The sequence below is a fragment of the Leptidea sinapis genome, chromosome 42 (genome assembly GCF_905404315.1).
Source record: "Leptidea sinapis chromosome 42, ilLepSina1.1, whole genome shotgun sequence".
Taxonomy (NCBI): domain Eukaryota; kingdom Metazoa; phylum Arthropoda; class Insecta; order Lepidoptera; family Pieridae; genus Leptidea; species Leptidea sinapis.
In genome coordinates, this window is record NC_066306.1 from 7,843,191 (window position 1) to 7,868,489 (window position 25,299).

General features: G+C 34.0%; 2 protein-coding genes and 2 long non-coding RNA genes across 4 annotated transcripts; 1 reads left to right on the top strand and 3 right to left on the bottom strand.

Moving 5' to 3' along the window:
• The first annotated feature begins 4,892 nt into the window (after positions 1 to 4,892).
• LOC126976944 (uncharacterized) lies at positions 4,893 to 5,864 on the top strand. Its single transcript, XR_007732053.1, has 2 exons — positions 4,893 to 5,038; positions 5,659 to 5,864. It is a non-coding gene; the product is annotated as an uncharacterized LOC126976944 (long non-coding RNA).
• A 1,135-nt stretch (positions 5,865 to 6,999) lies between these two features.
• Positions 7,000 to 12,723, bottom strand: LOC126976886 (ejaculatory bulb-specific protein 3-like). The gene is made up of 3 exons (XM_050825522.1): positions 12,558 to 12,723; positions 8,761 to 8,945; positions 7,000 to 7,229 (listed from the first exon to the last, which is right to left on the bottom strand). The coding sequence occupies exons 2-3, from the start codon at positions 8,936 to 8,938 to the stop codon at positions 7,045 to 7,047; spliced, it is 363 nt and encodes a 120-aa protein (XP_050681479.1). The 5' UTR covers positions 8,939 to 8,945; positions 12,558 to 12,723; the 3' UTR covers positions 7,000 to 7,044.
• Positions 11,228 to 11,672, bottom strand: LOC126976721 (uncharacterized). Its single transcript, XM_050825223.1, has 2 exons — positions 11,661 to 11,672; positions 11,228 to 11,578 (listed from the first exon to the last, which is right to left on the bottom strand). The coding sequence occupies exons 1-2, from the start codon at positions 11,670 to 11,672 to the stop codon at positions 11,228 to 11,230; spliced, it is 363 nt and encodes a 120-aa protein (XP_050681180.1).
• A 9,478-nt stretch (positions 12,724 to 22,201) lies between the features above and the next one.
• LOC126976924 (uncharacterized) lies at positions 22,202 to 24,716 on the bottom strand. The gene is made up of 3 exons (XR_007732026.1): positions 24,583 to 24,716; positions 23,686 to 23,767; positions 22,202 to 23,611 (listed from the first exon to the last, which is right to left on the bottom strand). It is a non-coding gene; the product is annotated as an uncharacterized LOC126976924 (long non-coding RNA).
• Between the last annotated feature and the right edge of the window lie 583 nt (positions 24,717 to 25,299).

The following is a 25,299-nucleotide window of genomic DNA, read 5'->3' on the forward strand; positions in this document are numbered from 1 at the left end:
ATTCACGCGATAGTTTTATAAGTAATAAAATATTGCCTATATTATAGCCTGTACATCATTTTGTTCTATTGTCAATAGATTTTGCAGCGCACGCAAAAATAGGTTTTCGATTTTACACCTTGTGTTACAAAATAGCAATTTTATTACGGATCCCTAATTTGAATGCCTTCCTCGATAAATGGACTACCCAACACTGAAAGAATCATTCAAATCGGACCAGTAGTACCAGAGATTAGCGCGTTCAAACAAACAAACAAACAAACAAACAAACACTGCAGCTTTATATATTAAGTATAGACTTTATTTCGATGTATTTTGTACATTTTCTGGTATCATTTTGTAATTTGTTTTAATATAATTTTGACTAAAAGGACATAGGTATAATATATTATGATGTTAACCGGTATTATAATATACTAATAACGATTTTATTTCAAATTCAATTTTTCAATAGACTGCCTCAGACCTGAGAGGAACGGGCACAAGAAACTCAGCGAGCTTTTTTATATATAAAAATATGGATAACAATGTGATATCGTACAGTAAACATTTATAATTAGAAAGCCTGAGGGTTTTCGCTTCGTTCCCAGCCTGTGGTGTCATTAATAAAATCTTTATGCTATAGTAACCTTTCCCACACAAACGTTTTTTAAACAATTCTTTTAAATTTCACAACACATTTGTTCTGTACATTTTCTGGGATCATACTGTAGAAGCAAGAATTTTATTGGGCGATGTATATACATCGCCCAATAAAAGTCTTAACCGAGTAGTAGGCATAACAAGTTTATTATTGGTCCTTGTTAACATTATGAATGTCACAGTTTCTAGCAAATTCCTCAATGTGCTTATGAACATAGAACATTATCAAGAATATATTGAGAAGCAACAGTCAAAATCTTTATTTCTTTAAATTTTTCTCTTAATGACTTAGGACCTAGGTTATAAATAGCTTATTATTAGCATATTAATTTGATATGATATGATATAGATGTCCAATTGACTTCATTTACAACGCATTATGAAAATATCTACGGCGTATTGTACCGCCCTATTACCCTCACATTTCAAATTTTCAACATATTACCTTTATGTATCCAATATAGGTACTTTATAACTTTTGAGAGTGTTTGTTTTATTAGATTCATATTAATTTTTAATTTACCAGCTTTTACCAACGTTGAAACTTCAAATATTGATTTAAAAGAGTGCCAATGAGCTTTTTGCTACTTATTCTCATTAAAGCACTTATTTTACGAAAATCTATAATTAGGTATATCGACTTGCTATAAGTTTTGAGTGCTAATTCTGCTAAGTTTGTCTTTCACCACGACACGTGTTTCATGTCTACACGAGGCAACCTCAGGAGATGTTCACTCATCAATTCTGTCATTAATAAAAAATACATTTTAATGGGTGAGCTCGGAAATTGGCATGAACAAACCAATTTATAAAACATACAACATACAAATGTAAATACTATTTCACCCACAGTAACATATAAGTACAACGTATTTAATTGTGCTTTTGAATAAATATTTAATTACTTCGTTTTAGATTTCGCCATATCATGTATCTATAGATACATGCACAAATAATTAACTTTCCGGGTTATATTTTAATGAACCTTTCCCTGTTTTAACTTATAATATCCGGACGACCGAGCCTTGCTGGGATTTTTAAGAATGTACAAAACTTGAACAAAAAACAAAAACTAATAGGACTTCTGGATTCGAACCGGGGTCTTCTGCTTTCCGGATCACCCAATGTCCCATCTGAGCTATAATAGTCTTGTATATAGTGGCGAAATTTACCTTACTCTACCTTACTTACCGTATTCTAATGTTATTGTAGCTGTTTCTCATTCAAACATGGATAAAACAAAAACCTAGCTAGATCGATTTATCACCCCCGAAATCCCCTGCATGCTAAATTTTATGAAAATCGTTGGAGACGTTTCCGAGATTCAGATTATATATATATATATATATATATATATATATATATATCTATATATATATAATCTGAATATATATATATATATATATATACAAGAATTGCTCGTTTAAAGATATAAGATAAGCTTTATTTGTTTAAATAGAAAAGTTTTCATTTTTTTTTTTTCTTACATTTACAAATTGTGCAGACGTAAAGGTTATTGACATTTTTACAATATAAAAATATGTGAATAAAATTTTCATATTTATTTTTCAGGTTTAATAAATAACGTTACAAACATTCTGAATTCAAACAGGCACTACAAAAACGTAAAAAACAAATTTTCACTACATGATTTTGAAGTGATAAATGATCTCTGGTCTGGTGCACCCCAGTATCAGCTCGATCCATTTGACCGCTGCAACGAAGAGCAGCTCGAATTGTCGGGGACCCTGTGCTCTGTGAACGGCTGGATCACTTGGCGTTGCGTAGAGCCGTCGCTTCGTTGTGTGTCTTCTACCGCATTTATCACGGGGACTGTTCCGAAGAGCTGTTTAACCTGATTCCTGCCGCCGAATTCGACCTTCCCACGATACGCCACAAGTTAGGATATCATCCCCACCATCTATCTGGATGTGTGGCGGTCCTCCACAGTGCGGTTTTCAAGGAGCTTTCTTCCTCGTTCTACAAAGCTGTGGAATGAGCTTCCTTGTGCGGTGTTTCCAGGACGATACGACATGGGTACCTTCAAGAAAAGCGCGTACACCTTCCTTGAAGGCCGGCAACGCTCTTATTATTCCTCTGGTGTTGCAAGAGAATGTGGACGGCGGTGATCACTTAACACCAGGTGACCCGTAAAAATTCGATATTCATTATTTATTTAGAATGTTGCCGTCGACACAGCCGTGTGATTTACGTGAACGTGTACATATCAATTCGTGTGTATTATGTCAGAGATATAATAATTTGTGTGACATTAAAGATCCTTCAAATGTTCATATATTGCTGCTAAAATTACAATATTTTACATTATTCGCGTCAGTAGTCTAATCAAATTAACAAATATTTATTGTTATATGTGATTACCTTAATAATTATGATTCTCTGTGATTCTAAGAAGTACGAGGCAAACACATCAAGATGACTATTAAAGGTTCCATCCATTTCCTCGTCTGGTATAAAATTACTTAGCTGTTAAAAGCTTGGTATCACCAAAGAGGTATCATTCTCCTTCAGATGATGGTAATGATTATGCGGCGGTTGACTTGATTATGAGACGTCTTTCCCAGTTTTATAAGATCTCTATAAATTTTGATGTAGCTATGGAATGAGTATAGGCTGACAATGTAATTATTCAATCTGTGTATTAATCCTAGAAGTGAGGCTTATCACTTTCACACACTTATGAAAACATAACAAATTGTTTAGATTTACAAGAGCGACATCTCAAGTCAATTTCCTAATATGCAAATATTGGGGTTGAGCAGCTTATCAACTGTAAAGTAGATCCTGTAGATGAAGCCACAACCTGAGAGTTAACAAAGCATACAAAATTTTAATACGTCACTCGAACGGTTAGCTCAGTTGGGAGAGCACTGGCACGGACCGCCAGAGGTCGTGGGTTAGAGCCCCGCATCGTTCATAAAAAAAATCAAATTTTATTTGTGTATTGTTATGTCAATTAATTCAATGCATTAAATATAGTTTTTTTTTTATAACAATAAGGGACGAGACGAGCAGGACGTTCATCTGATGGGAATTGATGGCAATGTACTACATTGTGATACGCCCTGCGTATTACAATGTAGTACTCGTTACCTTGAGACATAAGATGTTAAGTCTCGTTTGCCCAGTAATTTCACTAGCTATGGCACCCTTCAGACTGAAACAATAATGCTAACACATTCCTGCTTCACGGCAAAAATAGGAGCCGTTGTGGTACCCATAATCTAGCCAGCATCCTGTGCAAAGGAACCTCCCACGACTAAATAGTATAATAATATTTCAAACACTGCCTGAACATTTAAGCTGTTCTATGTATTGTCTGGGAATTGTACAGAATATCTGACTATACACAATGCGAGTAACATATACACAATATAATATTCCAATTGTTGATAAGTGTGGAATTTCATAATATAATAATCCTTAACGAATTGCCATATTAGGTAACTTAAAAGAATATTTTTTTTTTTGGAAATTAAACACCGCCTTATTAACCTTGTAACTAATATGAACCGCAAATTGATGCAACACTGGGTATAAACCGCCCGTTCTCCTTTCTTTCATTTACAAAATTTATTGTTCAAGTCGATAATATTATTTTTTGAAAAGTGAACAAACAGCAAATTAAGGCTACTCTAAATATGTTACAATAATATTACCAGTTGAATTATTCCTACGCTTATTATATTTCTGTTAATTATAAAATTTCAAAATATGAACTCCAACATATTGACGACCCTGTACGTTCGGGGTTAAGATTCCGGTAAGTGCAAATATTTAGAGGATGAATTTATGAAATGAATGTTTCCAAGAGAAATGAGTGTTTTAAAGTGTTGATATTTGTGTAAGTATGTTTTTCCCAGTTTGGGGCATGATAATAATTATTGAAGTGAGTTAAAGCTTAAAACGAAGTCAATAACGTAGTTATCAACATGGAGCACATTAAACGAAATAGTGAAGTTAATTTATCACAAGTAGGTACTATTCTAGACTTTTCAAAAGTCAAATTTCTTTGGCTCGATGTGTGTAGGAGTCCAGTTCAATCGATAGAAGAAATAAGTTTGTACATTCACCAAGTCACAAGTCACAAGTCTCTCTTCGTCTGCCTGCCGCCTGCTTACTGACACAGCTTGTATGATATATGCTATGTTGATATATCGAGCGATTTTCAGTTCCGTGGTCACTTTAAGGAGAAGACTAAATTGGCCTCTAAAACTTTTGGTGTACCCAGTAAGGCGAGACGGTACTTGAATTCAAGCCACCACCTGCAGCTTTAATTAGTCTGGCCATAAATATAGTAACAATTTGCAAACTTCGATATTTGAATTTCGATCGCATAGAATGTAAGGCTGGGTTGCACCAACTGCAATAACAAGTTTGTATAAGTTTTATGAAAATTAAAATACCTCAGGAAAAATAAATGCAGTTTAACTAGATTCTTGAGATGCAACACTTCTTGCACTCTGCAAAGACTGAATGTGGGATAAATTTTTTAGTTCAATATGGCCGCCGCGTATAATGATCATTACCTAGTAATGGATTTGGGTATACAAAGTTCTTTGGTTGGCTGAGTATTAATTTAAAATTATTATATGGGACATTTGAAATTAAATTGGTTATATACGTACATATGTATGTACCTATGTTTTAGGGTTCCGTACGTCCGAGTAAAAAAGTCAGAAACGTTTATAGGATTACTCATGTGTCAACCTGACTGAGGCCAGTCATACCAGGAACAAATTGATATTATTTAGTGGTTTTTCGTTTATATTTATTGGAAAAATTGAACTAAAAACGAAACTAAATGAATGCATAATTCACATCTTTCACAATGAACGCGGATAAAGTTGCTTGTAAACCCTATTTGGGACAGTCTACCGGAGTGAATGTATTGATTTGTTTACTGAAAACAACAAATATAATTATTGTAATCTTTTACATTAGAGAAACACTAATAATTACTTTGTCTTCCTTTATTTCTTTTCCCGTGTCTAGGAGACCATCAGATGTGAAGATGATTTCAAAAATGTTGAAGGAACCACCTGGAGTACAACTGCTGTGGATAGACAGGAATCGACGGATCTGAAGGAGGCCTATGTCGGAAGACAAGTGGAAGACGAAGAAACTAGAGAGTTAATCAATTGCCGTGTTAATGTACTGTATTGTTTGCAAATAAAGGCTTTCATTTATTCAAATAATAATTGTCACATATTCTTTGACCTAAATGATATTGATATTATATGTTTATTATATATATTTATTTCTGCATCTTGATATCTAATCCAGTTATAATATAATAAGTACTATTGTTTATTTAATTCAAAATATATTTATTTAAAATTTAGATTATTATAGTACAATTTTTTTTACTGAGCAACATTCGCGTATACTTTCTTATGTATGTTTTAGAAAAGTGTTATTGTAGTGGTTAAATTCTGTACTTCTTTATTTTGTATTCGCGTTATCAAAGATACAAGATACTAATAAAATATATCCTTGACTAGATACTCTTTTTAGGCATATAATAAATATTTGAGGGCACGTATAATAATTATGTAACATTATAATATTCTTTCTTATAACTGTCGATAGAAAATAAATAAAATGGATATCCACATACTATATAGTATGTTATCCGTAATAGCTAGACATAAGCCATCGTGGACTTTTCTGTAGACCTATATAAGATACACAATTCCACCATATACCAGTGGGAGGCTCCTCTGCACAGGATGCCGGCTAGATTATGGGTACCACAACGGCGTCTATTTCTGCCGTGAAGCAGTAATGACTAAGCATTACTGTGTTTCGGTCCGAACGGCGCCGTAGCTAGTGAAATTACTGGGCAAATGAGACTTAATATATTATGTCTCAAGGTGACGAGCGCAGTTGTAGTGCCGTTCAGAATTTTTGGGGTTTTTCAAGAATCCTGAGCGGCACTGCATTGTAATGGGCAGGGCGTATCAATTACCAACAGCTGAACGTCCAACTCGTCTCGTCTCTTATTTTCATAAAAAAAAATTTTTGTTATATTTCAATATGTAGTGATGATGTTTGACAAATAAATAACATATGCATAGTTCATTTCAATATTCTCCAATTGTGTAAAAACACTTTTGTTTTGAGAATTTATTTAAATTGTTACGAAAGGGTGCTAAAGAAGCTTAATCTTAAGTATTTAATTTTATTGAACAAAATAATAACTTATGGTCAATGAATACACTATAAGACGATAAATTATAAAATCCAATAATTATAATCCATGTAATATTATGAATAAAGTTAGCGATGCTACAAATTTTAAGTCGAAATATTTCTTGAATAAAAAACAGAAAACAAATTTGAAGAGAAATATAATCAATTACAGATAAGATTACATATTTAGAAGTTTGCTATGGCGGCGGTGAGGGGTTCTATAAACTTTCCTTCTGGATCGTATTTTGCCACGAATGTGCTGTACTCGGTTTTTGTCTTCTCCTTAGATACTTCAAGGAAACGCTTGAAAATGTGTTTCTGTGCTGTAGTACATTTGGCACAAGCCTCTCTCACTGCCTCTGGTATGTCCTCTGAAAATAAATATTTCGGCAAATCAAAACACCACCGAAAATCAAGTCAAAATGTGAAATTTTAGTCGCAATACGTTAATGTCTCGTGTCATTTTAAGGCCACGCCGAAGCAGCGAAATGTTATTATGAAATAAATGTGTACTTTGGTTCCCTTCCTATATAGCTATTATTAAATCGTTGATTATGTAATTTATGTATAAGACATTTAAGGATTCATTATATAAATCAAACAATTTAAAAACATGATTAGTTGTAGTTTCCTTGATGTAAGCAATCCAAAGTTATCTCTCAAATTCAATAAGCCCTTAGTACGTAAATACTTGATTATTTAAACATCATCAATTGAAATTATATCATTTAAAATTTTATTTAAGAATACTAGATGTTTTCAATATTTTAATTAATCAGATTTGATCAGAATTGCCTAACATTGCAAACGTTTGAACATCGTTATCAGTGCTGCCACGTGTTTCAGCGACCGATTTCAAAATACTTGCACTCGGTGCCCCCTTTTTAACCGCTTAATTTGCAAAAATTTTTTGCCTCACAAAGCCATTTCGTGCCTCAAGCAGCCCCTTTGTGGAATTATATACTAACTGCAGTATTCCCGAACCACCTTCAAAGTCAGCAACGTATCTGTAGGATTTCTGATTATATGAACGGTGATTCTAATTATCTATAACGTAAGCCAGTGAAATGAAAGTCATTTTTAGAGATTACCTTTTATACAAAAGGTGATTCCTGCGTTCACTGATAATACTTGCCTAGCGTCAAACAAGCGGTATGAGCTATGTCTCACCTGGTGGTACATTTTAATGGGAATGTTACATTTCAATGGGAAAAAGATCATGCGAAAAATATTTTCGCTAGGAGAAACGTCGTCGAGAACAAAGTTCCTCACACTTTTTTTCAACTCCGAATGTAATTTCTGATTTTCACTATCCTATTCTAGAGGAAGAAATTTTTTCATTTCTGCAATTATTAGATGAATATAGATAATACTATATTACTGTCATCATCATCATCATGTTATAATATATATTATAATATATTACTATAATATTAAAGCAATAATATCTACATATTTATTGGAAAATATGACGTAAAATTGGATGAGAGATAAGATTGTAAATGGGATGAAAAAACACTTAAAATACAAAATGATTCTATACACTATAAATGGATATACCATGAAGCCATCATTAGAATTATCATGTCCATTTTTAGAATATGGCTACACAGTAACTTCCATATTGGTTTAAGTTTATATGAATAATTATGGCGGACAGAGTTTGAAAACAATATGCAAACTACACTTGACAGAACTGAACAGGCAGAACAATTTTTCCTTATGTGATGATCGGTTAATTAATCGGTCGTCTCCCACCCGAAAGACGCGTTACATAACTCCAAATACTCAAAGTACCCAGATTTTAATTTGGAATAAGTTTATTGTGAACATATGTACTGTGTGAAGATGTGATATATGATATCATAGTAAGATTATAAGCAGCTCATTATATTTACTTACTCTTGAAATCTGCAGATACATAGTCGCACTCTCCTTTGTCATTGAAACAGTTCATGAAAGTACGAAGCACTTCCAGATCATTCACCACCTTCTCAATGTCCAAGTCATCGTTTTCCGGGCTGTAGGTTTCCGCACCAGCTAGCGCCAATAAAGCAGTCAACAATATGATGCACTTCATGTTGTACCTGGTTAAACGTAAGTTATAATCATCAAACAAGGTTCATTTTATCAGAGGGTAGGCAGAGACTTGGGACCTTTATTATTTATGGAAGTGGAAAACAAACGAGCGTACTGGTCACCACCTTATGTGATAACGCCGCCCACATTCTCTTACAATACCGTAGGAGAGTTGCCATCCTTTTAGAAATGATGTGCGCTTTTTGAAGGTTCTTATGTCGTATCGTCCTAGAAATGCCGCAAAAGAAAGCACCTTGCACAGCTTGGTGAGCGTGAAAGAAAGTTCCTTAAAACCGTGTGGGAGGCTCCTTTGCACAGGATGCCTGCAAGATTTTGGGTACCACAACGGCGCCTACTTCCACCGTGAAGCAGTAAAGTTGTAAGCATTACTGTGTTTCGGTCTGAAGGGCACCGTAGCTAGTGAAATTACTGGGCAAATGAGACCTAACATCTTTTGTCTCAAGGTGACGAGCGCAGTTTTAGTGCCGCTCAGAATTTTTGGGATTTTTCAAGAATCCTGAGCGGCACTGCATTGTAATGGGCAGGGCGTATCAATTACCATCAGCTGGACGTCCTGCTAGTTTTGTCCCTTATTTTCATAAAAAAACCGCACGGTAGACGAACGCCGGACATCTAGATGGCGGGGATGATATCCTAATTCGTAGCGTGTCGTGAGAAGGTGGAATGTAGCGACAGGAGTCAGATGTAACACATTTTTGGAACACTCCCTATAATAAATATGGTAGAAGCGACATCTCTTCGCAACCCAATTGATCTAGCCATCCACGGAGCACTGGATCCCCGAAATTTGGAGAAAGCTCTGTGTTGCACGTGTTCAAATGGTTAGAGCTAGTACTAGGATACCGCCAGATCGGAAATGACATCAATTTCCTCCATTGTGGACGGAACTGCGCTATGTAGAGCGCTAGAATGAGGGCCGATTTCATGTATTACCGTGTGTTCTATTTATAATCCTCAGCTTTTCTGAAGTCAATCTGGCCTTGAATTCCAGATGACCGAAGAATTGACAATCACTCTAGATTTAGATCTATAGACCCGGTATTCTGATACTGGACGACGCATTAAGGGAAGTGATGTCGAAGTGCGGTGATACGACAAATGAGGCTTATTCACAGGGTTTATTAGTGGTAACCGCACAAATTTGAGTCTTCTGGGTTTGTTACTCATTCACGTAAAATGGCAGAACGAATTTAAATGAAGTTTAGCTTACAAATAGACAAAGATCTAAATAGGGTGCGTAAATGAGTTCCGTGGACTTTAAATTTGTAAGAATGTTAAAGTATATCAGATTTCATATTTAGCATTAGACTATGAGCCGGTGCGGTCCAAGTAGTGATCAAAATAGATTCAACATAATAAATATGTTTTATAATTTAGTTTCGGCTTATATTGTAAGAAGATGTTTCAGCCAGCGCAAATTTTCTGGAATTGTTAACTGCACAGTAATGTGTAGCAGCAGAGGTATTATGATTAAGATTAGATAATATGATTGAATATAAATCTATATTATATTAATCAAGATACTAGATGGTCTCCCACTTTTGCTGGCCCTCTCCGCTCTAAACTGATCACGATTAGTAGTATTTTTGAAATTTTTATGGTGAGTTTTTTCACGCAACCTTTGGTTAGTGAAGATATTATGTTCAGAAGTTTTTTCTATCAATATTATTCGTAGAAAATCAACATATTATTACGTTGTTTAAAACGTGAGTTAGAAATAATGTTGAGCTGAATGAATTCAGCATATATTTTTCTTGTAACCACATTGTATTTTGTCAACCGTACTATCCAACCAGTCATGCTGATTAACATAACTAATCCAGACGGGGGTGTTTAGTAACTATACCCATTAGTTAAGTGTTAATAAAACACAAAAATAAGTGTGTACAGTAAATACTCACTACATCTGTCCAAAAAGTACCGGAAAATATTAAACAATTTTAGTTATTCATTCGTATTTCTTAAATGATAGTATAAGGATTAAAATAAAAGGGAATTGGCGCAAACATACTATATACAAACTCCTATTTTTTGATGTAGGTTAAAAATATGAATACTGGATAAAGACATGTTTTTAAATTGTTCATACTATAAATAACTTGTACCTACTAATTTATATTTGTAACACATACAACTAGGCAAATATAATGATAATCTTTAAATGAAACTGACCACAAATTTAAAAATAATTTAATCATTGAATATGAGAATACCATTAGCAGATTTAATTCGTTATATTGACAAATCATGGTTATAAACATTGTTGTTTTTATTTTCCAAATCCATTACCACCCTGACCAAATCCTCCTTGATTGAAACCTCCTTGGCCGAAGCCTCCTTGTCCAAATCCTCCTGGACCCTGTCCGAAACCACCCTGACCAAATCCTCCTTGGTTGAAACCTCCCTGGCCAAAGCCTCGTTGTCCAAACCCTCCGGGACCTTGCCCGAACCCACCCTGACCGAATCCTCCTTGGCCAAATCCACCTTGGCCAAATCCGCCTTGACCAAATCCGCCTTGACCAAATCCACCTTGACCAAATCCACCACCGCCCCCTTGACCAAATCCACCATAAGGCATTGCAGATGCACAACAAATAAACGCAACTACCACAATCAGAACCTTAAAATAAACATAATGTTATCCAGTTTAAATTTCTACAGCTGTCAATTTATTTCCATAAAATTAATGTGGTCTTACTTACCTTGGTGACCATGGCTACCAAATTGTTATGACCTTTGTGAGTAACTGATATACATAAACTATCGACGCCACCTTAAATAGCATGATTGTTTACATTCAACTAATTTTAACGCGAAGTTCTCAAACATTTTCAACCGACTTCAAAAAAGAAGGACGGTCTCAATAATTATTGTTCATTCATTGATTTTTTAGCACTCAAAGAAAGCAATCGAAGAAAGTACTTTTTAAATGGTTATTTGTAGAAAAGGTGAAAAAAGATTTTAAAAAACACTTTAATAAAATATTTGAGCGTCTATAAACTATTATGTTTACGTATGGAATTATAAATTTTTCTTTTTTTGGAAATGAAGATAACTTTAGAAGCAAAATCATATTTGATTGGACATGCAATTGAGTAAATAGGGTAAGTCGCCCTTTTATTGGCGCATATTGTCACTTTTACTATTGGCACTTATCAATATAATTCGAAAAAATAAGGTTAATCTTATAAACTAGGCAAGGCTGTTTCTATTTTCAAAAATATGTCTTTATCTTTAAACATAAATGGTAAATAATCACATCCTATTTTGAAAACCATAGGAATGGTAGGTACTTCTGCTGAGTTTTTCTTGATTTTGGCTTCGACAAATGCATAAGATTATAATGAAAATAATTTTTATATGTCGACAGAACAATATATGTCACCTCCACTAGCCACAAAGTTCAAAGTAAATAGTTCAAACTCCGTAGATAAGTGGTCTTAATAGTTCCCATACAATTTATTAAACCAAACTAAATTGTTGCTTGAGGGAGGTATAAGATCCTGAATATTAAATCCGTTACAATTGATATCTCATAAAATTAATTTAAGCACTAAAAAACAATCTTATAAAAGAATTAATAATTTTAATAAATATACCTGATATTTCTCCTGATTTCAACGTAACACTCAGTGAGAGAAAGCAGTAAAACTGAAGATTTTTTATCAATATAACAATATTATTGTTATAAAATACGATAAGTCCGAAGTAACCAACAATGTCATTAAGTCACAGCTTTAAATAAACAAAGTCACCGAACAATTCCATTTTATCTCATTCACATGCTAACAATACTTTGACCTTTAAGCAAGATATAATATTCTTTCGAGGTTATTGAAATATCAACGGATAATTACAAATATTTAACAAAAATTTTATCGCGAATTTTAATAGGATGTTTATATTTAATATACACACATATTTAAGTATAACACACGAATACTGCAAGAAATAGTAATCACTAAAATTACTGAACATATCGGGATGGGATTTATTTGGTTGTTGATTGTGTTGATTTCTTGCGCCCATTCTTTTCAGGCAGTCTCTTTTGAATGGGTGGTAGATTTTGACGTTCAATAAGTGATTTTAAATCCTATTTTGAATAAATAAATAAATAAAAATATTTGAATTTGAATTTGAATTTGATGTTCTTAAGCTACTTACGTTCTGGATTCCATTGACCATTTATTTTTCAAATGACTTTTTCAAACATTTTTTCTGCTTTCTGCATTATTTCAGTGGGAGGCTCCTTTGCACAGGATACTAGCTAGATTATGAGTGAGAGATAATGTGCACTAAAAAGTAAAAAAAAAAAAATTTTTGGGTATTTGTATACAATCGAATTAAATCTTATTCTAGTTACGATTATTGTAATTTTTGGGGTCGCTATCATCCAAGATAGGTTTGTTACTACATACATAGTTATAGGTAAGATATGCTTGAGTCGTGAGGAGGCGAGAGGCGATAGCGAGTTGCGGCGGATGGACACCGATATTCAAAATTACAATAATCGTAACTAGAATAAGATTAATTAATTAGATTGTATAAAAATACCCAATAATTTTTATACTTTTTAGTGCACATTATATCTATTGTTTTGGAATAGTGTTTTTGAAGGCGGTTGTTTTTTTGTTCAAATTTTTTTTTTGAATACAGTTTTAAGTATAGTGACCTCAGATAGAATTGTAAAATATGATTTTCGTTTTGTTATGGATTACTTTTTTATATTTTTGGGTAAGAGATTTTATGGCCTAAATATTAATACTGGTCATTATTATTTCATCTTTGTATCGTAATACGGACTAACAGCTGATTCTAAAATGATGTAATCTTTAATCTGAGCTAATTGTATATCCAGATTTAATATCATTCGTAAATCTATCTTGAATCTGTATTTCACTATGTCAATACTGGTTTCTAAATCCATACCATTCAGAAAACGCCATAGATCAGTCATATACATACAAATAAAAAGATAAAAACACCAATACTGACGTCATCCTATAATTGATTGAAAAAGGAGATAAAAAATGTTCTGAGTATCGGTAACTGAAAATAACAAGAGCAGGAAATTGATTTTCCAAATAAGGATTGCGATTAAATAAACGAATTGGCTGTTGAAAGGTAAATATCCGGACGATCGAGCTTGCTCGGATTTATAATACTATAATAATACTTTATTTCATTTTCTTTTACAATCACTCCAAATAATTTAAATTATTAAATGTACAATATTTATTACATAATACCAATTATTTACATATTTTTATCGCTAATTGTTATAATACATTGAACATTGAAAAACGGTTTTGAGGTGATTATTGACCCCGAAACTAGTTAAAACTGTATCTTCGGGGTCAGTGATTCCTCGACAAATGACAATGACAAACGACAATGACAAACGTAACAAAATTAAAAAATAAAATATAATGTTAAATGTGAATGTGTGTGTGTGTGTGTAATTCTTAGTGAGTAGGTTAGGATAAGCGGTGGTTTTCTTTTTAACTCAAAATTGCTTAGTGTGTAGATAAAAGTCTTCTCATGAATCTTATTGTACAGAGAGCATCATATTGACGTTTTGTGAAGGCCGTTTAACATTTTATTATGGGACATATTTGGGTGCGGCGTCGTTCAAAACAGTCACGTTGAGGGGTAGGGTCGCATGTTTTCTTAATACACTCCGAAGAATATATAGTTGCCGGACCGTTAAAACTTGGCATTCTGAGTAAAGGAGGTTGGTAGAGTATCGGATAGGTTTATAAAGCATTATCTTTAGAATAGCTCTTTGAGCTCTTTCCAGACTTAACATAATAGTTACGCGGGCTCCACCCCAAACAGGGATACAATACGTCAAAAGTGATTGGCATAAGGCAAAGTATACAGTTTTCACCGTATTGGGATCAGTCAAGTGTCGTAACGTCTTAAATATGTATATTAATTTCCGCAGCCTCACTTTTAACGCTTCTATTTGTGTATGCCATTTTAGGTTAGAGTCTATGTGGATGTAGAAGCTTGGACAGGGGACAACTGAGCCCTAACGGGGTTCCTATCCGCCCATTGCAAGCTGAATGGGTCAGCAAGAATGGGTCTCAGAGAATCAAACATGTACAGATTCTGCTGCGAAGCCGCTGAAGTCCCTATACACATCATTCTGGAATGCGAAGCCATTGCCAGAATTAGGCTGTGGTGTCTTAAAATACCTTCACTTAAAGCGGAGGACGTGCCCTGCCTGGACCATCTGAGGATCCTACGCCTTTTAAAAGTAATAGGTCTCGAGGATATAGTTTAAATCTCGGCACAGTAACACGTTTTCTAGTTAGTAACCTCGATTCTCATCCTTTTGAGTTGAGGGTAAGAGCGCTAGCGCAAGCAGAGGGCACAATAGATGCTAGGGTTTAAGTGTATTGTAATGATATAAATGTAATAATAATAGCTAGGTCAATTTATCGCCCCCGAAATTAGCTGTATACCAAATTTTATGAAAATAGTTGGAGCCGTTTCCGAGATTCAGGTTATATATATACAAGAATTGCTCGTTTAAAGATATTAAGTACTTTGTATAAAGATATAAACAAAATAGATGTATTTTTATGTCAAATATTCAATGACGTTTATTTATAGAACGTCATTGCAAACATCAACTCAAATTCAAATATTTTTATTCAAAATAGGATGTGACATCACTCATTGAAAGTCAAAAACCACCCATTCCAAAATGAATACCTCAAACCTGAGAAGAATGGGCGCAACAAACTCAGCGGGCTTTTTTTTCATGGAAAAAATATGTTTACAAAGTAATATTCTACAATTAAACTTATTATTTAATAGCCTGCGGGCGATCACTCCATTCCCAATCTGTGGTATCATTAAGAAAGTCATTTATGTTATAGCAACCTTTACCATACAAACGTTTTTTAACAATTTTTTGAATAACGTAATACTTTCGTTTTCAACATTTTCTGGGATCTTGTTGTAAAAGCAGATACATCGCCCCACAAAAGACTTACTAACTCGACTTAGCCGAGTAGTAGGCATTATTTCTGTTTCTGGTGTTAACATAATGGTTATGACAGTTTTTAGCAAATTCACTTATGTGCCTATGAACATATATTACATTATCAAGAATATATTGAGAAGCAACAGTCAAGATGTTAATTTCTTTGAATTTTGCTCTCAATGGTTCTTTTGGACCTAGGTTATAAACAGCGCTAATAGCCCTCTTCTGTAGCACAAATATTGTATAAATATCGGCAGCGTTGCCCCATAGCAATATACCATAGGACATAATACTATGGAAATAACTATACTAGTCGCGCCGTATCTATGTCAGTAAATTGTCTAATCTTTTTGACCGCGTATGCTGCAGAACTAAGTCTGTTCGCCAATCCTTCGATATGGGGGCCCCATTGTAGTTTGGAATCTAGAGTTATGCCAAGAAATATAGCAGATTCAATCGGTTCTATCGGCTCTCCGTTTAACAAAACACTTGCATCTACATTTTTGACATTTGGTACGGTAAATTAAATATATTTAGTTTTCTTGCTATTAAACAATAGATTATTAGCGCTAAACCAGTACACGATGTCAGATATAATATCGTTCACTTCTTCATACATAGCTTGGTTTCCTTTCAAAGTGTCATCCGCAAACAATACTACCTTACGTTTTTTCTCTATAAGATTAGGAAGATCATTTATATAGATAAGGAAGAGGAACGGTCCAAGAATAGACCCTTGTGGTACCCTATATTGAGAGGAGTCCCAGGAGATCTCCTGCCATTCACGTCGATCCTCTGAATTCTAATAGAATTGTTTAGATATGAAGTCAGAAGATCGAGCGCAGTTCCTTTTATGCCATAGTGGTATAGCTTCCTGACCAGCGTTGAATGTTGAACACAACCAAAAGCCTTAGATAAATCACAGAATATGCCAAGTGCATTTTGCGATTCCTACCAGGCTTCAAAAATATTCTTGATCTGCTCAACACCTGCATCCGTTGTTGAACATCCCCTAGTAAAGCCAAATTGTTTCAAATGAAGTAACTTATGTAAGAGTTAAAGTAAGTAAGTATTTGTCTTAAAATTATTTTTTCAAAAATTTTACTAAGGGTCAGCAAAACCGGCACAGGACTATAGTTATTCGGACAGAAGAGCATCCCGACTTAAACACCCATCTTTATTTACGTCACAAATATGTAAAAGCTAATATTTTTCTGCTTTCACGAACACGAGATAATAAAAGAGAATTGGCGCCAGTTGGTAACAAGAGAGAAATGTGAAGAAATTTATAATCCAAATAAGCATATTTTCATTTCACCTCTAAAGTATTTAAGTTTTTTGAATTAAACCACATTTAAAATTTGACAAAACCTGTCATACAAATATATGTTGATGTCCGCTTACACTCCATACCTGTATAGGTATGGAGTGAAAGCAAGTATGTACCGTATTCTTTTGGTATCAAAAAGATACACTGGAAAAGATATCCGAGTCTAAAAGACAATTTTTATTTAATTCAAGGAACATTTGAATAACCAGTTTAACTAATTTTTTTTATGAATAAAAATATTATATTTGAGTATTAGTTCCTCTCATTTAAGGTTGCCTTATTTCATTAAATCCAAATCCCTTAAGAACGTGAAGAAGTAGCAAATATAAATACATGCCAATAAATAAACATACAAACTTTTTCCTTAATAATATGAAAGTGATTTTTAATTAAAAACGTTAAAAAAACCTCCGACTGAACAGGTCTGAATCGGAAAATGGGGACAGACTGACAAATGTAAAATTTATAGGAACCCTCTTTTTCGTCTGGGTTTTTCACTGTCCAAATCGGGTTCTCAATTCAAAATACGCAGCTGAAACTGAAATAGTGTTTTTTTTTTTTATGGAATAGGAGGACAATCGAGCGTACGGGTCACCTGGTGTTAAGTGATCACCGCCGCCCACATTCTCTTGCAACTCAAGAGGAATCACAAGAGCGTTGCCGGCCTTTAAGGAAGGTGTACGCACTTTTTTTGAAGGTGCCCATGTCGTATCGTCCCGGAAACACCACACAAGGAAGCTCATTCCACAGCTTAGTAGTACGAGGAAGAAATCTCCTTGAAAACCGCACTGTGGAGGACCGCCACACATCACGATTAACATTAATACCAATAATATTTAAAAAAAACTGGAGTGAACGCAGAAATGTATAGACATAGTAGTCGAAGCTTATTATGGTGTCATTTGTGGTATGCAAAGTATGCAATTATAATGTATACAAATGGATGGTCACAGATGTAAGAGTTTACCATTTAACGTACAACCAATTAATTAACGTCTAAAAACCAGTTGTTCGAATCTTATACTTCAAATTAAAAACAAGGTAGGATTAAACTCATAACATTGTATGGTTTCTTCCGTACATTGCAAAGAAAGCCTCACATGATTTCTCAGTTATCCGCCTGTAAGACCCGGCTTCTTAGGCACTCAGGTAAGATTGAAAGAATAAATCAAAACTAATAGCAAATATCTTTTAAACACAATAGATCGAGCTTCATTTCAACTAGATAGCTTGGAAATTACGCTCAGGACCAGGCAGACTATAAAATAAACTCTAAACAGATTACATTAAAACCACAACTGGCAATCAATGGATGAACACAACAGAACAAATTTCAATGGGCTTGATGATGATATAAGAAATCTAGACCCGAAACAATGAGACAAATGAAGGATCATATATTAACACAGATGGCATCTTTTAGCAGGAACTAAACAAACACATACCAATGCAGCTGCAGAACACGGAAGATGGAAGTTCTCTCCAAGAGTACGGCTTGATTATTGTTGTTACCTTTACATCAGCGCAGATCTACGAATATCACCAATACCAGAAGCGAGTTACCTCTGACAATGGTGCAACTTGGGTAACGATATATATGTACTGACGAAATGGGGCTTAGTGTTAACTTAGGTCCACTGCCATCCTTCACCCAAATATGTTCATGGATAGGCTTTCTTATCAATGCCTTACATAATACCGATGCAAATCTTCCAAGTTGCTGACAGTCGAAAGAAACAATACCATATATATCGCCCAAACTGAAAAGTCGACTCCTAGGCACTTTTATAAGCCACATAGTACAGAACAGCAGCTATTTACAATCGACATAGGAGAGATCAAGTACTGAGATTGTCAAAAATCTTCTCAAATATGAAGTCACTCGGAGAAATCAGAACATCGCAAGAAAACTCACCCTGATGAGGGAACCGATTGGTCTAAGCATTGCCATGGTACCAACACTGATGAATCGTGAGTAAAACCGATTAAAATAAATTTATTTAGCAATCTGGTGGGCAATACGTACCCAGCTGTCGGTTTAAACTTATTAAGAACTGCACCTAAAGTACTTGATAGTTTTTTTGTTAAAAATATGCTTTATATGAGTTTGCTCATTTCGTGGGAAGGTTATTTACACAACAATGACATCCTTACGTTTAATTTTGGAAGAAGTTTATAAATCTAAAGACGATCAGTCGTACAATTATTTGCTTAAAAATAATATTCTTTTCTTAATATAATATTTTTTTTTATCAATTAATTAATTAATTATTAACTAGTTGCTGCCCGCGACATTGTCCTATAACGAAATTAAGTTTTTGGCCGATATCTCGGAAACTATGCACTTCGGGACAAAAGCTATTTTTTTGTAAAATTTACTGTTTACGATTTATGGAAAAATTGATCTTATTCTTAATGAACCGGCCGTTTCTATCTCGGCCGATAACTCTTAAAATATTGGATTCATCAAAAACATACATCCATCCAAATCTATAGATTACATTCAAATTCAAATATTTTTATTCGAAATAGGATTTAAAATCAATTATTGAACGTCAAAACTACCATTCAAATAATTTGCCTCAGACCTGAGAAGAACGGACGCAAAAAACTTAGCGTGGTCTTTCTCTTCTTCATAAAAATATGCTTACAATTTAATATCGTACAATAAACATTTATAATTAAAAAGACTGATTCCTAATTCCTGCCGCCGAATTCCACCTTCGCACGACACGCCACAAATTAGTAAATCATCACCACTATCCATCTGGATGTGTAGTGGTCCTCTACTGTGCGCTTTTCAAGGAGCTTTCTTCCACGTACTACGAAGCTTCGGAATGAACTTCCGGTGCGGTGTTTCCGCGCGTACACCTTCCTTAAAGGCCGACAATGCTCCTGTGATTCCTCTAGTGTTGCAAGAGATTGTGGGCGATGGTGATCACTTAACACCATGTGACCCGTACGCTCATTTGTCCTCCTTTTCCAATAAAAAAAGGATTCTGTGGTTTTATAAAACCACAGAATAACAACTAAAAGTGAAACTTTTTTTCACATTATAGACATTTAACTTAAATTTTTTGGAATAATATTCCATTAAGCGTATCAAAATCGCCTTATCAATCTTAATTTTATACTTGGAAAATTGAAATGATAATGGAAATAATAAAAACAAACAAAATAGCATGGAGCACTGGCACAAATGAGTAATAGTCTATACACTACACGGTCAGCTGCTGCGAACTATAGGCGCCGCCCGACCGTCACGCGACATGCAACACACAGACGAAAAAGTTTGAGACGATGTAATAAAGGCTGATTTATAAGTAGTAAGTTGCCAAGTCTTAACTAAATTTTAACTAAATTTCAAGTGACTTAATTTTAAGTAACCGTTTACACGTAAAAATACTAAATAACTAGTTAAACTCATTTATTCGCTCAAGATGGACGACCACAGAACAAATACACCCCTACTATGATCTAATACTCTTTATTTTTGTTTCAACTTCTTTAACACCAAAATTTGCAATCGCCATGGCTGACGCTAAGCGGCAAGACGATGTTGTTTTGCTTGCTTATTTCTGTAATTTAAGCTTTTAATATTCCATAAACAATCCTCCTTTATGTATTCTTCAATGAACTTTATTGTCGTGTCTTCCGTCCACTTCGACATTTTCGAAAGATTTTTATTTATTAATTAAGTAGGAACTACGTTGCAATCATTCCGCCAGCTTATGCTTTTCACTTAAATTTAACTAAATTTTGCCTGTCCAAACGTGTCAAGTGATTAGCCACACCAACTTAACCGAAAAATAGACAAAATTCTATTCTACCTTGTTTACTTGCAACTAATTTTTAACTTGCAACTTCTAACTAAATTCACTGTTTATACGGGTTAAGTCACTTAAAATTAAGTTAAAATTTAGTAAATTTTTAGTCAACTTGATACGTGTAAATCAGCCATAAAAGTTTCACTTTAAAACTGAAGGTGTTCGCTCCATTTTTATGGTTTATTCCTCTTGTTAACATTATGAGTGTCGCAGTTTCTAGCAAAGGCCTTAATGTGCACATACATATGAACATATATATTTATTCTCTTCAACTTCTTTCATCTTTTTTTAATACTTACTATACTACTTCCATTACCCAACATTGCTCATGAGCAACGTAAGGCGCTTAAAAACTTGCTTGACAATAAAAATTTCATAATTTTAAAATCGGATAAGGGCAATGCGACGGTTGATATGAATGTCACTGATTATTAAGAAAAAGTTAACACACTTTTACGTGATACAACCACATACAAATGAGTTAATTACGACCCTACGGACAGAGTGACTCGCCAAACTTCTAAACTTATTCAGGAATGCCAGGATATCATTGGGGAAGCCACTTATAAGTCGTTACTACGCCCTCGTATTGTTCAACCACCAAAACTTTATGGGAATAAACCTTTGGTGGAAAGGACAACGTTACATATAAATAACTCCCGAGATTTTGTAAGAGATTTTGTATTCAGAATACTAGCCATGAGGAAAGTGAAACAATGGTTAGTGTCGATGTGAAATCATTGTTCACTAACGTTCCGATTACTGAGTGCCTAACAGTTATAACAAGTATTCTTCGAAACAATAATATCTCTACGGAATATGCCAAATTATTAGTGCACTGCCTCCGTTCTGCGTACTTCCAATATAATGGAAAATATTTTCTTCAAATTGAAGGCATAGTCATGGGCATTTCCGTCGCACCGGTGGTTGCGAATATATGGATGAAGTACATCGAGGATAAGGCCATTATTACCGGACCATACCTAAAAATTTAGAGAAGGTATGTTGATGATGTTTTTGGACGTTTGTGTCCTTAACGCTCTAAATGGATTTGGATACAATAACTTATATAATGAGAGAAACAAATACTCAAATATAATATTTTTATTGACATAAAATAATTCGTTAAACTGGTTATTAAAATTTTAAGTTCCCTGAAATAAATTTTATTTGTTAAATATTGCCTTTTAGACTTAAACATCCTTTCCAGGGTATCTTTTTGGCATATCTAGTGTGCGGATATCAACATATAAATTTAAAACGTGGCTAAATTGGACTTTTGTGTGTGCGGCAATTTGACAAAATATATCTACTTTCGAATGAGATCTCAAAAAAGTTTTAGATTATTTGTCATAAGTCGTAATTGACTCGTTCATGCATGTCCTCAGCGACTCTTATGCGATTGAGTTTTTGGAGAAAATTCAGGTCTTTTGGGACTTCGCCGAGCGGCAACATGTTTCATACCCAAGTGATTATGTAAAATGATAAGGATCGACTTGTAAGACACAGAAAGTTCAGTGGCTTTCTCTCCCAACCAAAATAAAAGATTTTTAACTGTTTGCTTTACTTTTGCGATGTTAACTACAGTTTAAGACGTTGACCAGAGTGAGGCTAATTTTCCAGCATATTTCGACCACTATTGAACGATTTGTACCGCTCTTAAGCAATATTTGATAAAGTGGATTCACTGTAATTTTTTTTCGATTATGAAATTTATATTGGACATAACTATGTAGTTAAAAAACATAGATTTAAGTTTCTGCGTCCTTTCGTGTGGGCACGCTATCTCAAAAACAGCTAGATCACGTAATGTTTAAATTCTCTTTGGCTAGATCAATAAATCACTGTCACTGAATAACAGTACATTTGTTGTGGAGAAACAAGCTCCCTGAGATATTGATAAATAGAAAATTGGCGCAAACATAATAAATATAAACTGCAATTTTCTTGATGTAAGTTAAAATTATGGACTTTGATTAGAGATATATTTTTAATTTTTTTTAATTTTAAACAAGGTAAGTGAAATGATAAAAATTCCTTCAAATGAAACTGATCACAAATTTAAAAATAATTTCATCATTACATATTAACAGAATACCATTAGCAGATAAAATTCGTAATATTTACAAATTGTGGTCATAAAAATGTAGTTATTTATTTTCCAAGACCATTACCACCCTCACCAAATCCTCCTTGGCCAAATCCACCTTGACCAAATCCACCATGGCCAGATCCACCATGGCCAGATCCACCTTGGCCAGATCCACCTTGACCAAACCCACCTTGGCCAAATCCACCATGGCCAGATCCACCTTGGCCAAACCCACCTTGGCCAGATCCACCTTGACCTAATCCACCTTGGCCCGATCCACCTTGACCAAATCCGCCCTGGCCAAATCCGCCTTCACCAAATCCGCCTTCACCAAATCCGCCGTCACCACTTTGACCATAGGGCATTGCAGATACACAGCAAATACACCCAACTACCAAAATAAGAACCTAAAAATAAACATATTATCCAGTTTAGATTTCTTACAGCATTCAATTTATTTCCATAATGTGGTCTTACTTACCTTGGTTACCATGGCTACCAAATTGTTATGACCTTTGTCAGTTGGTCAGTAAATGATATTATGCATAAACTATCCACGCCACCTTAAAATATAGCATGATTATTTACATTCAATGAATTCTAACGCGAATTTCTCAAACATATTCAACCGACTTCAAAAAAGGAGAGACTTGTGATTATTGTTCATTCTTTGATTTTTTATGAAGGGTTTATCTTGAGGTTTGTCGTTAGTAAATAAGATGAAAATTAATTAATAGCTATAGCATTAAATAACTCGAGCATTTAAAGAAAGTACTTGTTAAATGGAGAATTGTAGGAATGAGAAAAAAGGTTAAAAAAACATCATTAAAATATTTGCACGTCTATAAAATATTATATTCACGAATGGGATTATAAATTCTTTTTTTTTGCAAATGAAGATATATATATAGATATGTCTAGAAAGATAATCATGTTTAATTAGACATGCGATTGAGTAAATAAGTCGCCCTTTTATTGATACAAATATAGCTATTGGCACTTTTCAATATAATTTGAAAAATAAGGTAAATCTTTTTTTTTTATGGAATAGGAGGACAAACGAGCGTACGGGTCACCTGTTGTTAAGTGATCACCGCCGCTCACAATCTCTTGCCACACCAGAGGTATCACAGGAGTGTTGCCGGCCTATAAATTAAAAAAATATTTAAAATCTTATAAATGTGGCTGTTACTATTTTCAGAAGCATTGTTATCTTTACACACAAATGGGTAAAAACCACGACCAATTTCGAAATTTTGATTTCGTGCTTTACTGAGATTTTCTTTCACTTGGGTTTGACAAATGCATTTAATTTATAATATCTGTAAAAAAATTATTTATAAAATTTAGTTTAAAATATCACATATTAAATACGTACCAATTGATATCTTACAAAAATTAAATCAAACAAAATAAATTCAAGCATTAAAAAAACAATCTTATAAAACAATTATAATAAATATAACTGATTTTTGTCGTAATTTCAACGTAACACTCAGTGAGAGAAAGCAGTAAAACTGAAGATTTTGTCACCGAACAATTCCATTTTATCTCATTCACATGCTAACAATACTTTGACCTTTTAAAAACGAGGTTATTTAAGGATGATTTAATAATAATATCCTCGGTCACGGACGAGTAAAAAAATAAGGACTCCGCGCCGTGATATTAACAAGTAAAGCACCATTACGCTAGTGTGTGTGATGTTACGGGGGATACCAGATAACACAAATTATGTCCCGTTATTAGTCATAGTATTATTTATATAGCCACATTACTTTTAACTCGGATTTTTTCATTTCTGTTACTCAGATTGTTTCCTAAAATGAAAATAAATATCGAAGGCATACTATTAGTAAATAAATAAATTACATAAAAAACAGTAATACCTTGAAAGTAATGATTGGGGGTTTGATTCTTGTGCCCATGTCTTGTTTGTAGTATCTTTGTTTTAACTGATATTAAAATGACGTACATATTTTACCTAACATTTCTTATTTTAAGAATACCTACACGAAATTCATTCATAAATTCGTTTGTTCGTCACTGCCATGGTATCAAATAAGCACATTTTTAGAGAACAAATAACTATGTG

Bases quoted from the DNA above. Each gene is read 5' to 3' on its own strand.
- LOC126976886 (XM_050825522.1), bottom strand. From the start codon at position 8,938: ATGAAGTGCATCATATTGTTGACTGCTTTATTGGCGCTAGCTGGTGCG. The intron at 7,230-8,760 runs GTAAGTAAATAT...ATTTATTTTCAG, and splicing joins TGTATCTGCAGATTTCAAGA to AGGACATACCAGAGGCAGTG.